General features: G+C 47.9%; 1 protein-coding gene across 7 annotated transcripts in view; it reads right to left on the minus strand.

Annotated features, from left to right (window-relative positions):
• Positions 1–10,669: 10,669 nt before the first annotated feature.
• LOC140133840 (uncharacterized) overlaps positions 10,670–17,496 on the minus strand; it is a 36,563-nt gene continuing 29,736 nt past the window's right edge. For all 7 annotated transcript variants that reach the window (XM_072154477.1, XM_072154481.1, XM_072154476.1 and 4 more), the window contains exons 39-42: positions 17,311–17,445; positions 17,035–17,231; positions 16,805–16,942; positions 10,670–11,109 (exon numbers count right to left, since the gene is read on the minus strand). In XM_072154477.1, the coding sequence (XP_072010578.1) occupies positions 17,224–17,231; positions 17,311–17,445 (143 nt within the window). In that variant the 3' untranslated portion in view covers positions 10,670–11,109; positions 16,805–16,942; positions 17,035–17,223. The remainder of the gene's footprint in view (positions 11,110–16,804; positions 16,943–17,034; positions 17,232–17,310; positions 17,446–17,496) is intronic.

The raw sequence follows: 17,496 nt of genomic DNA on the forward strand, positions 1-17,496 counted from the left end.
CACACGACCGGGGATATAACGAGCCATGCACCTGTGTGACATCACACGACCGGGGATATAAGGAGTTGTGCGCCTGTGTGACATCACATGACCGGGGATATAACGAGCCATGCACCTGTATGACATCACACGACCGGGGATATAAGGAGTTGTGCGCCTGTGTGACATCACATGACCAGGGATATAATGAGCCATGCACCTGTGTGACATCACATGACCAGGGATATAACGAGCCGTGCACCTGCGTGACATCACATGACCAGGTATATAACGAGTTCTGCACCTGTGTGACATCACATGACCAGGTATATAACGAGTTCTGCACCTGCGTGACATCACATGACCAGGGATATAAGGAGTTTTGCGCCTGTGTGACATCACATGACCAGGGATATAACGAGTTCTGCACCTGTGTGACATCACATGACCGGGGATATAAGGAGTTGTGCACCTGTGTGACATCACATGACCGGGGATATAAGGAGTTGTGCACCTGTGTGACATCACATGACCGGGGATATAAGGAGTTGTGCGCCTGTGTGGCATCACATGACCAGGTATATAACGAGTTCTGCACCTGTGTGACATCACATGACCAGGGATATAAGGAGTTGTGCGCCTGTGTGACATCACATGACCAGGGATATAACGAGCCATCCACCTGTGTGACATCACATGACCAGGGATATATAACGAGTTCTGCACTTCTGTGACATCACATGACCAGGGATATAATGAGCCGTGCACCTGTGTGACATCACATGACCAGGGATATAACGAGCTGTGCACCTGTGTGACATCACATGACCAGGGATATAATGAGCCGTGCACCTGTGTGACATCACATGACCAGGGATATAATGAGCTGTGCACCTGCGTGACACCACATGCCCAGGGATATAACAAGCCGTGCACCTGTTTGACATCACATGACCAGGAATAAAATGAGCCGTGCACCTGCGTGACATCACATGACCAGGAATAAAATGAGCCGTGCACCTGTGTGACATCACATGACCAGGGATATATAATGAGTTCTGCACTTGTGTGACATCACATGACCAGGGATATAATGAGCCATGCACCTGTGTGACATCACATGACCAGGGATATAACGAGCCGTGCACCTGCGTGACATCACATGACCAGGTATATAACGAGTTCTGCACCTGTGTGACATCACATGACCAGGGATATAACGAGCCGTGCACCTGCGTGACATCACATGACCAGTTATATAACGAGCCGTGCACCTGTGTGACATCACACGACCGGGGATACAACGAGCCATGCACCTGTGTGACATCACACGACCGGGGATATAAGGAGTTGTGCACCTGTGTGACATCACATGACCGGGGATATAAGGAGTTGTGCACCTGTGTGACATCACATGACCAGGTATATAACGAGTTCTGCACCTGCGTGACATCACATGACCGGGGATATAAGGAGTTGTGCACCTGCGTGACATCACATGACCAGGTATATAACGAGTTCTGCACCTGTGTGACATCACATGCCCAGGGATATAACGAGCCATGCACCTGTGTGACATCACATGACCGGGGATATAACGAGCCGTGCACCTGTGTGACATCACACAACCGGGGATATAACGAGCCATGCACCTGTGTGACATCACACGACCGGGGATATAAGGAGTTGTGCGCCTGTGTGACATCACATGACCAGGGATATAACGAGCCGTGCGCCTGCGTGACATCACATGACCAGGTATATAAAGAGTTCTGCACCTGTGTGACATCACATGACCAGGGATATAACGAGCCGTGCACCTGTGTGACATCATTCGACTGGGGATATAACGAGCCATGCACCTGTGTGACATCACACGACCGGGGATATAAGGAGTTGTGCGCCTGTGTGACATCACATGACCAGGTATATAACGTGCCATGCACCTGTGTGACATCACATGACCAGGTATATAACGAGTTCTGCACCAGCGTGACATCACATGACTGGGGATATAAGGAGTTGTGCACCTGCGTGACATCACATGACCGGGGATATAAGGAGTTGTGCACCTGCGTGACATCACATGACCGGGGATATAAGGAGTTGTGCACCTGCGTGACATCACATGACCAGGGATATAAGGAGTTGTGCGCCTGCGTGACATCACATGACCAGGGATATAAGGAGTTGTGCGCCTGTGTGACATCACACGACCGGGGATATAACGAGCCATGCACCTGTGTGACATCACACGACCGGGGATATAAGGAGTTGTGCGCCTGTGTGACATCACATGACCGGGGATATAACGAGCCATGCACCTGTATGACATCACACGACCGGGGATAAAAGGAGTTGTGCGCCTGTGTGACATCACATGACCAGGGATATAATGAGCCATGCACCTGTGTGACATCACATGACCAGGGATATAACGAGCCGTGCACCTGCGTGACATCACATGACCAGGTATATAACGAGTTCTGCACCTGTGTGACATCACATGACCAGGTATATAACGAGTTCTGCACCTGCGTGACATCACATGACCAGGGATATAAGGAGTTTTGCGCCTGTGTGACATCACATGACCAGGGATATAACGAGTTCTGCACCTGTGTGACATCACATGACCGGGGATATAAGGAGTTGTGCACCTGTGTGACATCACATGACCGGGGATATAAGGAGTTGTGCACCTGTGTGACATCACATGACTGGGGATATAAGGAGTTGTGCGCCTGTGTGGCATCACATGACCAGGTATATAACGAGTTCTGCACCTGTGTGACATCACATGACCAGGGATATAAGGAGTTGTGCGCCTGTGTGACATCACATGACCAGGGATATAAGGAGCCCTGCGCCTTTGTGACATCACATGACCAGGGATATAACGAGCCATCCACCTGTGTGACATCACATGACCAGGGATATATAACGAGTTCTGCACTTCTGTGACATCACATGACCAGGGATATAATGAGCCGTGCACCTGTGTGACATCACATGACCAGGGATATAACGAGCTGTGCACCTGTGTGACATCACATGACCAGGGATATAATGAGCTGTGCACCTGCGTGACACCACATGCCCAGGGATATAACAAGCCGTGCACCTGTTTGACATCACATGACCAGGGATATAACGAGTTCTGCACCTGTGTGACATCACATGACCGGGGATATAAGGAGTTGTGCACCTGTGTGACATCACATGACCGGGGATATAAGGAGTTGTGCACCTGTGTGACATCGCATGACCGGGGATATAAGGAGTTGTGCGCCTGTGTGGCATCACATGACCAGGTATATAACGAGTTCTGCACCTGTGTGACATCACATGACCAGGGATATAAGGAGTTGTGCGCCTGTGTGACATCACATGACCAGGGATATAAGGAGCCCTGCGCCTTTGTGACATCACATGACCAGGGATATAACGAGCCATCCACCTGTGTGACATCACATGACCAGGGATATATAACGAGTTCTGCACTTCTGTGACATCACATGACCAGGGATATAATGAGCCGTGCACCTGTGTGACATCACATGACCAGGGATATAACGAGCTGTGCACCTGTGTGACATCACATGACCAGGGATATAATGAGCCGTGCACCTGTGTGACATCACATGACCAGGGATATAATGAGCTGTGCACCTGCGTGACACCACATGCCCAGGGATATAACAAGCCGTGCACCTGTTTGACATCACATGACCAGGAATAAAATGAGCCGTGCACCTGCGTGACATCACATGACCAGGAATAAAATGAGCCGTGCACCTGTGTGACATCACATGACCAGGGATATATAACGAGTTCTGCACTTGTGTGACATCACATGACCAGGGATATAATGAGCCATGCACCTGTGTGACATCACATGACCAGGGATATAACGAGCCGTGCACCTGCGTGACATCACATGACCAGGTATATAACGAGTTCTGCACCTGTGTGACATCACATGACCAGGGATATAACGAGCCGTGCACCTGCGTGACATCACATGACCAGTTATATAACGAGCCGTGCACCTGTGTGACATCACACGACCGGGGATACAACGAGCCATGCACCTGTGTGACATCACACGACCGGGGATATAAGGAGTTGTGCACCTGTGTGACATCACATGACCGGGGATATAAGGAGTTGTGCACCTGTGTGACATCACATGACCAGGTATATAACGAGTTCTGCACCTGCGTGACATCACATGACCAGGTATATAACGAGTTCTGCACCTGCGTGACATCACATGACCAGGGATATAAGGAGTTTTGCGCCTGTGTGACATCACATGACCAGGGATATAACGAGTTCTGCACCTGTGTGACATCACATGACCGGGGATATAAGGAGTTGTGCACCTGTGTGACATCACATGACCGGGGATATAAGGAGTTGTGCGCCTGTGTGACATCACATGACCAGGTATATAACGAGTTCTGCACCTGTGTGACATCACATGACCAGGGATATAAGGAGTTGTGCGCCTGTGTGACATCACATGACCAGGGATATAAGGAGCCCTGCGCCTGTGTGACATCACATGACCAGGGATATAACGAGCCATGCACCTGTGTGACATCACATGACCAGGGATATAATGAGCCGTGCACCTGTGTGACATCACATGACCAGGGATATAACGAGCTGTGCACCTGTGTGACATCACATGACCAGGGATATAATGAGCCGAGCACCTGTGTGACATCACACGACCGGGGATATAAGGAGTTGTGCGCCTGTGTGACATCACATGACCAGGGATATAACGAGCCATGCACCTGTGTGACATCACATGACCAGGGATATAACGAGCCGTGCACCTGCGTGACATCACATGACCAGGTATATAACGAGTTCTGCACCTGTGTGACATCACATGACCAGGGATATAACGAGCCGTGCACCTGCGTGACATCACATGACCAGTTATATAACGAGCCGTGCACCTGTGTGACATCACACGACTGGGGATATAACGAGCCATGCACCTGTGTGACATCACATGACCAGGGATATAACGAGCTGTGCACCTGTGTGACATCACATGACCAGGGATATAATGAGCCGAGCACCTGTGTGACATCACACGACCGGGGATATAAGGAGTTGTGCGCCTGTGTGACATCACATGACCAGGGATATAACGAGCCATGCACCTGTGTGACATCACATGACCAGGTATATAACGAGTTCTGCACCTGTGTGACATCACATGACCAGGGATATAACGAGCCGTGCACCTGCGTGACATCACATGACCAGTTATATAACGAGCCGTGCACCTGTGTGACATCACACGACTGGGGATATAACGAGCCATGCACCTGTGTGACATCACATGACCAGGTATATAACGAGTTGTGCACCTGTGTGACATCACATGACCGGGGATATAAGGAGTTGTGCACCTGTGTGACATCACATGACCGGGGATATAAGGAGTTGTGCACCTGTGTGACATCACATGACCGGGGATATAAGGAGTTGTGCACCTGTGTGACATCACATGACCGGGGATATAAGGAGTTGTGCACCTGTGTGACATCACATGACCAGGTATATAACGAGTTCTGCACCTGCGTGACATCACATGACCGGGGATATAAGGAGTTGTGCACCTGCGTGACATCACATGACCAGGTATATAACGAGTTCTGCACCTGCGTGACATCACATGACCAGGGATATAAGGAGTTGTGCGCCTGTGTGACATCACATGACCAGGTATATAACGAGTTGTGCACCTGTGTGACATCACATGACCAGGTATATAACGAGTTCTGCACCTGCGTGACATCACATGACCGGGGATATAAGGAGTTGTGCACCTGTGTGACATCACATGACCGGGGATATAAGGAGTTGTGCACCTGTGTGACATCACATGACCGGGGATATAAGGAGTTGTGCACCTGTGTGACATCACATGACCGGGGATATAAGGAGTTGTGCGCCTGTGTGACATCACATGACCAGGTATATAACGAGTTCTGCAACTGTGTGACATCACATGACCAGGTATATAACGAGTTCTGCACCTGTGTGACATCACATGACCAGGGATATAAGGAGTTGTGCGCCTGTGTGACATCACATGACCGGGGATATAAGGAGCCCTGCGCCTGTGTGACATCACATGACCAGGGATATATAACGAGCCATGCACCTGTGTGACATCACATGACCAGGGATATAACGAGCTGTGCACCTGTGTGACATCACATGACCAGGGATATAATGAGCCGAGCACCTGTGTGACATCACACGACCGGGGATATAAGGAGTTGTGCGCCTGTGTGACATCACATGACCAGGGATATAACGAGCCATGCACCTGTGTGACATCACATGACCAGGTATATAACGAGTTCTGCACCTGTGTGACATCACATGACCAGGGATATAACGAGCCGTGCACCTGCGTGACATCACATGACCAGTTATATAACGAGCCGTGCACCTGTGTGACATCACACGACTGGGGATATAACGAGCCATGCACCTGTGTGACATCACATGACCAGGTATATAACGAGTTGTGCACCTGTGTGACATCACATGACCGGGGATATAAGGAGTTGTGCACCTGTGTGACATCACATGACCGGGGATATAAGGAGTTGTGCACCTGTGTGACATCACATGACCGGGGATATAAGGAGTTGTGCACCTGTGTGACATCACATGACCAGGTATATAACGAGTTCTGCACCTGCGTGACATCACATGACCGGGGATATAAGGAGTTGTGCACCTGCGTGACATCACATGACCAGGTATATAACGAGTTCTGCACCTGCGTGACATCACATGACCAGGGATATAAGGAGTTGTGCGCCTGTGTGACATCACATGACCAGGTATATAACGAGTTGTGCACCTGTGTGACATCACATGACCAGGTATATAACGAGTTCTGCACCTGCGTGACATCACATGACCGGGGATATAAGGAGTTGTGCACCTGTGTGACATCACATGACCGGGGATATAAGGAGTTGTGCACCTGTGTGACATCACATGACCGGGGATATAAGGAGTTGTGCACCTGTGTGACATCACATGACCGGGGATATAAGGAGTTGTGCGCCTGTGTGACATCACATGACCAGGTATATAACGAGTTCTGCAACTGTGTGACATCACATGACCAGGTATATAACGAGTTCTGCACCTGTGTGACATCACATGACCAGGGATATAAGGAGTTGTGCGCCTGTGTGACATCACATGACCGGGGATATAAGGAGCCCTGCGCCTGTGTGACATCACATGACCAGGGATATATAACGAGCCATGCACCTGTGTGACATCACATGACCAGGGATATATAACGAGCCATGCACCTGTGTGACATCACATGACCAGGGATATATAACGAGTTCTGCACTTCTGTGACATCACATGACCAGGGATATATAATGACCCATGCACCTGTGTGACATCACATGACCGGGGATATAATGACCCATGCACCTGTGTGACATCACATGACCGGGGATATAATGAGCCGTGCACCTGTGTTACATCACAGACGCCATTAGCCCTGGCTAGTTGCTAGCAGTGTGTATTAGCTCTGCGCTCTCTTATAAAGATGATAAGCCAGTGTTTCCCTATGGCTGCAGTAGCTGGAAGCTGACACCTCTCCATTCCTTACTGCGGCCATTCGCCTACTAACACTCGGCTTTCTGCCTCTCCCAACCCCCCTTCTTTCAGCCCTGCATTCTGGTCATCATGATAAAACCATACAGTGAGACAGGAGATGCAGGCTATGGGCTCCAAGGTCAGCAGGAGGTCAAGGGGGAGGGGCTATGCCCTGTGCTTGCACTCAGATCAGTAATTACAGGAAGCAGCTCCTTCACGTCAGCTCTGTCCAGCCTACAGTCTGCCCTCATGTTCCCGCACACAGTCCACCTGCAGTTGCTCAGCTTAGTAAAGAATCTAGTGCCTCAAAAAATATCATCCATTAGCTGCTCCGCACCTCCCACTTCTCTCTAGGCTTAGACAAGAGTCAGGTCAGCACAGCCGTATGGTACGCAGGATGCTCTGTCTCCTCCATCCTCCTGCATGTCATCTGCTACTTCCTTAATGTTCTCAGCTGCCCTCAGGTGACGGGAGAGCGATGGCATCTGCAGTGTGTATAGTAGTCATAAGGTCGTATTAGATTATTGTTATAATGGTGTGTATGTGCGAGTGTAATAATCTGTATGTATAGATCCTATTAGTATCAGCGCGAGGATGTAAAATATTGGGGGACATTTATCTATTGCGCTTTTTTGTTTTCTTTTTGTACATTTTTTTGCACCTACACCCGGGATCTGCTGCAGTTTTCCTAAAGTCTCTTTTCAAGATGTTCTTCACCCCATATAAAGGAGCAGATTAGAGTCTGTCATATGTGATGTAAATGAGCCTAAAAAGTTACAAAAACAATAAATATCAAACTCATACAACCAAAAAAAAACCCCACATGTTCCTGCGCATCTCAGACTGGGACATAAGAACGTACAAGACTCCCACAGATACTGAGATACATGTGTCTGATTCTGAGTAACATTGAGGAGAGGCTGCAGCCCGAGATCCTGTGTTCTGATTGGCTGTGGTGCATTATGGGAGGTGAGGGAAGCTGCTCTGCTCTGGTGGTTTGGAGTCTATGATCACTGCCGGATGTGGGGGCTATGGGAACCATGAATACAAAATGTCCTGTGCCTGAATCAGAGCACAACCCCCCCCCTCCCTGACAACCCCCAAACACTTACAAGACCACCACGGCTGGAGCGGCCACGTATCTCCAGACCTAATCCCTATGGAGCACCAGGTCTCCCGCATCACCTCTGATTACAGTGCAGCAGTGACATCACAGGAGCGGCTGATATCACCTCTGATTACAGTACAGCAGTGACATCACAGGAGCGGCTTATATCACCTCTGATTACAGTGCAGCAGTGACATCACAAGAGCGGCTGATATCACCTCTGATTACAGTGCAGCAGTGACATCACAGGAGCGGCTGATATCACCTCTGATTACAGTGCAGCAGTGACATCACAGGAGCGTCTGATATCACCTCTGATTACAGTACAGCACTGACATCACAGGAGCGTCTGATATTACCTCTGATTACAGTACAGCACTGACATCACAGGAGCGGCTGATATCACCGCTGATTACAGTACAGCACTGACATCACAGGAGCGGCTGATATCACCGCTGATTACAGTACAGCACTGACATCACAGGAGCGGCTGATATCACCTCTGATTACAGTACAGCACTGACATCACAGGAGCGGCTGATATCACCTCTGATTACAGCAAAGCACTGACATCACAGGAGCGGCTGATATCACCTCTGATTACAGTACAGCAGTGACATCACAGGAGCGGCTGATATTACCTCTGATTACAGTACAGCACTGACATCACAGGAGCGGCTGATATCACCTCTGATTACAGTACAGCACTGACATCACAGGAGCGGCTGATATCACCTCTGATTACAGTACAGCAGTGACATCACAGGAGCGGCTGATATTACCTCTGATTACAGTACAGCACTGACATCACAGGAGCGGCTGATATCACCGCTGATTACAGTACAGCACTGACATCACAGGAGCGGCTGATATCACCTCTGATTACAGTGCAGCAGTGACATCACAGGAGCGGCTGATATCACCTCTGATTACAGTGCAGCAGTGACATCACAGGAGCGTCTGATATCACCTCTGATTACAGTACAGCAGTGACATCACCGGAGCGGCTGATATTACCTCTGATTACAGTACAGCACTGACATCACCGGAGCGGCTGATATCACCGCTGATTACAGTACAGCACTGACATCACAGGAGCGGCTGATATCACCGCTGATTACAGTACAGCACTGACATCACAGGAGCGGCTGATATCACCTCTGATTACAGTACAGCACTGACATCACAGGAGCGGCTGATATCACCTCTGATTACAGCAAAGCACTGACATCACAGGAGCGGCTGATATCACCTCTGATTACAGTACAGCAGTGACATCACAGGAGCGGCTGATATTACCTCTGATTACAGTACAGCACTGACATCACAGGAGCGGCTGATATCACCTCTGATTACAGTACAGCACTGACATCACAGGAGCGGCTGATATCACCTCTGATTACAGTACAGCAGTGACATCACAGGAGCGGCTGATATTACCTCTGATTACAGTACAGCACTGACATCACAGGAGCGGCTGATATCACCGCTGATTACAGTACAGCACTGACATCACAGGAGCGGCTGATATCACCTCTGATTACAGTACAGCAGTGACATCACAGGAGCGGCTGATATTACCTCTGATTACAGTACAGCACTGACATCACAGGAGCGGCTGATATCACCTCTGATTACAGTACAGCACTGACATCACAGGAGCGGCTGATATCACCGCTGATTACAGTACAGCACTGACATCACAGGAGCGGCTGATATCACCTCTGATTACAGTACAGCAGTGACATCACAGGAGCGGCTGATATCACCTCTGATTACAGTACAGCACTGACATCACAGGAGCTGCTGATATCACCTCTGATTACAGTACAGCACTGACATCACAGGAGCGGCTGATATCACCTCTTATTACAGTACAGCAGTGACATCACAGGAGCGGATGAGAGGTTTGAGGTAGAATGTGTTTATTTCCATTGTACAGATGATTGCACTTCCGATAAGAACCCTGTAAATGCCCTTGGGGGACGAGAAGTACTACAACCATCATCCTCTCTCCTGGATGCTGCTGTCCAAGAAAATTGTGAATATATAAAAAAATAAATATAATAAAATCTCCAAAATAGAAAGTTGTCTGAAGCGTCAGATCCCTCCACGTCCTGGTGCGTTGTCTGCACTGCAGAGCGTCACACCAATGTTATTCATATACATTTACATCACAGCCAGGAGTCCAGTGTGCCGATCCCAAGGAGCGCCCCCCACAGGAGAAGTGTGGTCACTGCACCGCTCACCCCAATCATCCCAAAAGGAATGAAAATGGAGATTATAGAAAGGGATCCCGACACTAATTCTGATGGTTCTTCATCACACGGAGGCTGCAAGTCACATATCTAAGAGGAAGAAGATATTAGAGAATATTAGAAACTTATAAATGGTGGTGTATAATCTGTATGTAGTGATCTCCTCCTAGTGGTGGTGTATAATCTGTATGTAGTGATCTCCTCCTAGTGCTGGTGTATAATGTGTATGTAGTGATCTCCCCCTAGTGGTGGTGTATAATCTGTATGTAGTGATCTCCTCCTAGTGGTGGTGTATAATGTGTATGTAGTGATCTCCCCCTAGTGGTGGTGTATAATGTGTATGTAGTGATCTCCTCCTAGTGGTGGTGTATAATCTGTATGTAGTGATCTCCTCCTAGTGGTGATGTATAATCTGTATGTAGTGATCTCCTCCTAGTGGTGGTGTATAATCTGTATGTAGTGATCTCCTCCTAGTGGTGGTGTATAATGTGTATGTAGTGATCTCCCCCTAGTGGTGGTGTATAATGTGTATGTAGTGATCTCCCCCTAGTGGTGGTGTATAATGTGTATGTAGTGATCTCCCCCTAGTGGTGGTGTATAATGTGTATGTAGTGATCTCCTCCTAGTGGTGTTGTATAATCTGTATGTAGTGATCTCCCCCTAGTGGTGGTGTATAATCTGTATGTAGTGATCTCCTCCTAGTGGTGGTGTATAATCTGTATGTAGTGATCTCCTCCTAGTGCTGGTGTATAATGTGTATGTAGTGATCTCCCCCTAGTGGTGGTGTATAATCTGTATGTAGTGATCTCCTCCTAGTGGTGGTGTATAATGTGTATGTAGTGATCTCCCCCTAGTGGTGGTGTATAATGTGTATGTAGTGATCTCCTCCTAGTGGTGGTGTATAATCTGTATGTAGTGATCTCCCCCTAGTGGTGGTGTATAATGTGTATGTAGTGATCTCCTCCTAGTGGTGGTGTATAATCTGTATGTAGTGATCTCCCCCTAGTGGTGGTGTATAATCTGTATGTAGTGATCTCCTCCTAGTGGTGGTGTATAATCTGTATGTAGTGATCTCCCCCTAGTGGTGGTGTATAATCTGTATGTAGTGATCTCCTCCTAGTGGTGGTGTATAATGTGTATGTAGTGAGCTCCCCCTAGTGGTGGTGTATAATCTGTATGTAGTGAGCTCCCCCTAGTGGTGGTGTATAATCTGTATGTAGTGAGCTCCTCCTAGTGGTGGTGTATAATGTGTATGTAGTGATCTCCCCCTAGTGGTGGTGTATAATCTGTATGTAGTGATCTCCCCCTAGTGGTGGTGTATAATCTGTATGTAGTGATCTCCCCCTAGTGGTGGTGTATAATCTGTATGTAGTGATCTCCTCCTAGTGGTGGTGTATAATCTGTATGTAGTGATCTCCCCCTAGTGGTGGTGTATAATGTGTATGTAGTGATCTCCCCCTAGTGGTGGTGTATAATGTGTATGTAGTGAGCTCCCCCTAGTGGTGGTGTATAATCTGTATGTAGTGAGCTCCCCCTAGTGGTGGTGTATAATCTGTATGTAGTGATCTCCTCCTAGTGGTGATGTATAATGTGTATGTAGTGATCTCCTCCTAGTGGTGTATAATCTGTATGTAGTGATCTCCCCCTAGTGGTGGTGTATAATGTGTATGTAGTGATCTCCCCCTAGTGGTGGTGTATAATGTGTATGTAGTGATCTCCCCCTAGTGGTGGTGTATAATCTGTATGTAGTGATCTCCCCCTAGTGGTGGTGTATAATCTGTATGTAGTGATCTCCTCCTAGTGGTGATGTATAATCTGTATGTAGTGAGCTCCTCCTAGTGGTGGTGTATAATGTGTATGTAGTGATCTCCCCCTAGTGGTGGTGTATAATCTGTATGTAGTGATCTCCCCCTAGTGGTGGTGTATAATCTGTATGTAGTGATCTCCCCCTAGTGGTGGTGTATAATCTGTATGTAGTGATCTCCCCCTAGTGGTGGTGTATAATCTGTATGTAGTGATCTCCCCCTAGTGGTGGTGTATAATCTATATGTAGTGAGCTCCCCCTAGTGGTGGTGTATAATCTGTATGTAGTGAGCTCCCCCTAGTGGTGGTGTATAATCTGTATGTAGTGATCTCCTCCTAGTGGTGGTGTATAATCTGTATGTAGTGATCTCCCCCTAGTGGTGGTGTATAACCTGTATGTAGTGATCTCCTCCTAGTGGTGGTGTATAATCTGTATGTAGTGAGCTCCCCCTAGTGGTGGTGTATAATCTGTATGTAGTGAGCTCCCCCTAGTGGTGGTGTATAATCTGTATGTAGTGATCTTCCCCTAGTGGTGGTGTATAATCTGTATGTAGTGATCTCCCCCTAGTGGTGGTGTATAATCTGTATGTAGTGAGCTCCCCTAGTGGTGGTGTATAATCTGTATGTAGTGATCTCCCCCTAGTGGTGGTATATAATCTGTATGTAGTGAGCTCCCCTAGTGGTGGTGTATAATCTGTATGTAGTGATCTCCCCCTAGTGGTGGTGTATAATGTGTATGTAGTGATCTCCCCCTAGTGGTGGTGTATAATCTGTATGTAGTGAGCTCCCCCTAGTGGTGGTGTATAATCTGTATGTAGTGATCTTCCCCTAGTGGTGGTGTATAATCTGTATGTAGGGATCTCCCCCTAGTGGTGGTGTATTATCTGTATGTAGTGATCTCCCCCTAGTGGTGGTGTATAATGTGTATGTAGTGATCTCCCCCTAGTGGTGGTGTATAATCTGTATGCAGTGAGCTCCCCCTAGTGGTGGTGTATAATATGTATGTAGTGATCTCCTCCTAGTGGTGGTGTATAATCTGTATGTAGTGATCTCCCCCTAGTGGTGGTGTATAACCTGTATGTAGTGATCTCCCCCTAGTGGTGGTGTATAACCTGTATGTAGTGATCTCCCCCTAGTGGTGGTGTATAATCTGTATGTAGTGAGCTCCTCCTAGTGGTGGTGTATAATCTGTATGTAGTGAGCTCCCCCTAGTGGTGGTGTATAATCTGTATGTAGTGAGCTCCCCCTAGTGGTGGTGTATAATCTGTATGTAGTGATCTCCTCCTAGTGGTGGTGTATAATCTGTATGTAGTGAGCTCCCCCTAGTGGTGGTGTATAATCTGTATGTAGTGATCTCCTCCTAGTGGTGGTGTATAATCTGTATGTAGTGAGCTCCCCCTAGTGGTGGTGTATAATCTGTATGTAGTGAGCTCCCCCTAGTGGTGGTGTATAATCTGTATGTAGTGAGCTCCTCCTAGTGGTGGTGTATAATCTGTATGTAGTGATCTTCCCCTAGTGGTGGTGTATAATCTGTATGTAGTGATCTCCCCCTAGTGGTGGTATATAATCTGTATGTAGTGAGCTCCCCTAGTGGTGGTCTATTATCTGTATGTAGTGATCTCCCCCTAGTGGTGGTGTATAATGTGTATGTAGTGATCTCCCCCTAGTGGTGGTGTATAATCTGTATGTAGTGATCTCCTCCTAGTGGTGGTGTATAATCTGTATGTATTGATCTCCTCCTAGTGGTGGTGTATAATCTGTATGTAGTGATCTCCTCCTAGTGGTGGTGTATAATCTGCATGTATTGATCTCCTCCTAGTGGTGGTGTATAATCTGTATGTAGTGATCTCCTCCTAGTGGTGGTGTATAATCTGCATGTAGTGAGCTCCCCCTAGTGGTGGTGTATAATCTGTATGTAGTGATCTCCTCCTAGTGGTGATGTATAATCTGTATGTAGTGAGCTCCTCCTAGTGGTGGTGTATAATGTGTATGTAGTGATCTCCCCCTAGTGGTGGTGTATAATCTGTATGTAGTGAGCTCCTCCTAGTGGTGGTGTATAATGTGTATGTAGTGATCTCCCCCTAGTGGTGGTGTATAATCTGTATGTAGTCAGCTCCTCCTAGTGGTGGTGTATAATCTGTATGTAGTGAGCTCCCCCTAGTGGTGGTGTATAATCTGTATGTAGTGATCTCCTCCTAGTGGTGGTGTATAATGTGTATGTAGTGATCTCCCCCTAGTGGTGGTGTATAATGTGTATGTAGTGATCTCCCCCTAGTGGTGGTGTATAATCTGTATGTAGTGATCTCCTCCTAGTGGTGGTGTATAATGTGTATGTAGTGATCTCCCCCTAGTGGTGGTGTATAATGTGTATGTAGTGATCTCCCCCTAGTGGTGGTGTATAATCTGTATGTAGTGATCTCCTCCTAGTGGTGGTGTATAATCTGTATGTATTGATCTCCTCCTAGTGGTGGTGTATAATCTGTATGTAGTGATCTCCTCCTAGTGGTGGTGTATAATCTGCATGTATTGATCTCCTCCTAGTGGTGGTGTATAATCTGTATGTAGTGATCTCCTCCTAGTGGTGGTGTATAATCTGCATGTAGTGAGCTCCCCCTAGTGGTGGTGTATAATCTGTATGTAGTGATCTCCTCCTAGTGGTGATGTATAATCTGTATGTAGTGAGCTCCTCCTAGTGGTGGTGTATAATGTGTATGTAGTGATCTCCCCCTAGTGGTGGTGTATAATCTGTATGTAGTGAGCTCCTCCTAGTGGTGGTGTATAATGTGTATGTAGTGATCTCCCCCTAGTGGTGGTGTATAATCTGTATGTAGTCAGCTCCTCCTAGTGGTGGTGTATAATCTGTATGTAGTGAGCTCCCCCTAGTGGTGGTGTATAATCTGTATGTAGTGATCTCCTCCTAGTGGTGGTGTATAATGTGTATGTAGTGATCTCCCCCTAGTGGTGGTGTATAATGTGTATGTAGTGATCTCCCCCTAGTGGTGGTGTATAATCTGTATGTAGTGATCTCCTCCTAGTGGTGGTGTATAATGTGTATGTAGTGATCTCCCCCTAGTGGTGGTGTATAATGTGTATGTAGTGATCTCCCCCTAGTGGTGGTGTATAATCTGTATGTAGTGAGCTCCTCCTAGTGGTGGTGTATAATGTGTATGTAGTGATCTCCCCCTAGTGGTGGTGTATAATCTGTATGTAGTCAGCTCCTCCTAGTGGTGGTGTATAATGTGTATGTAGTGAGCTCCCCCTAGTGGTGGTGTATAATCTGTATGTAGTGATCTCCCCCTAGTGGTGGTGTATAATGTGTATGTAGTGATCTCCCCCTAGTGGTGGTGTATAATCTGTATGTAGTGATCTCCCCCTAGTGGTGGTGTATAATGTGTATGTAGTGATCTCCCCCTAGTGGTGGTGTATAATCTGTATGTAGTGATCTCCTCCTAGTGGGGGTGTATAATCTGTATGTAGTGATCTCCCCCTAGTGGTGGTGTATAATCTGTATGTAGTGATCTCCCCCTAGTGGTGGTGTATAATGTGTATGTAGTGATCTCCCCCTAGTGGTGGTGTATAATGTGTATGTAGTGATCTCCTCCTAGTGGTGGTGTATAATCTGTATGTAGTGAGCTCCTCCTAGTGGTGGTGTATAATGTGTATGTAGTGATCTCCTCCTAGTGGTGGTGTATAATCTGTATGTAGTGAGCTCCTCCTAGTGGTGGTGTATAATGTGTATGTAGTGATCTCCTCCTAGTGGTGGTGTATAATCTGTATGTAGTGAGCTTCCCCTAGTGGTGGTGTATAATCTGTATGTAGTGATCTCCTCCTAGTGGTGGTGTATAATCTGTATGTAGTGAGCTCCCCCTAGTGGTGATGTATAATCTGTATGTAGTGATCTCCCCCTAGTGGTGGTGTATAATCTGTATGTAGTGAGCTGCCCCTAGTGGTGGTGTATAATCTGTATGTAGTGACTACTCACCAGGCCCGGGGCACCGTCCATGTCTATCTGTTACACTGGAGGCCTCTCTTCTCATACAAGGTCCATTAGATGCAGTTGTGTCTTTCCTGGAACATTTGGTTAGTCTGCTATGGGATTGTCTGGTGCAGAGAGCGCCCCCTGAGGACAGAAAAGGCAGATGACTTGTCTCTATCATCCCACAGTCCAGGTTATCGCTGACTGATTCATGGATCATGAGATCCTGTGCTCACCGGATTCCTGGAGACCCTCGCCGGCCTTTCTCCATATGTCGGTGGTCCGGCCCGCGCCCCTCCGCAGTCTCCATCACCAGGTTATTGTATGTGTCTGTGGTTCCCCCGAGGACGATGAGCCTCGTCAGCCCCAAATAATGACCCGTCTCTGCTGCCGTCACTGCTGGTCACCGCCATGACAGGGCGGCTTCAGGTTTCTGGAGGGGGAAGATACAGAGTCCTGTTATTTGGGGGGTGATCCGGGGTGTCTGTAGGCACATGGTGAGGACTTGTTACCGTGAGATGAGGTGCTCTTAAACCACCAGCTCCCGCTCCAGGCCTGCCCACTGCCTCTGCCCGCCGGGGTGAACGTTGGGACCCCTTTAAGGAGCTTCTCCAGGCCGCTGAGATGTTCATTGACTGCAGGGACAGCTAAGAGACAGGACACGGGTATCAGCACCGCCACAGCCACTGGCAGAGCAT

This window comes from Engystomops pustulosus, chromosome 5 (genome assembly GCF_040894005.1).
Source record: "Engystomops pustulosus chromosome 5, aEngPut4.maternal, whole genome shotgun sequence".
Lineage (NCBI taxonomy): Eukaryota > Metazoa > Chordata > Amphibia > Anura > Leptodactylidae > Engystomops > Engystomops pustulosus.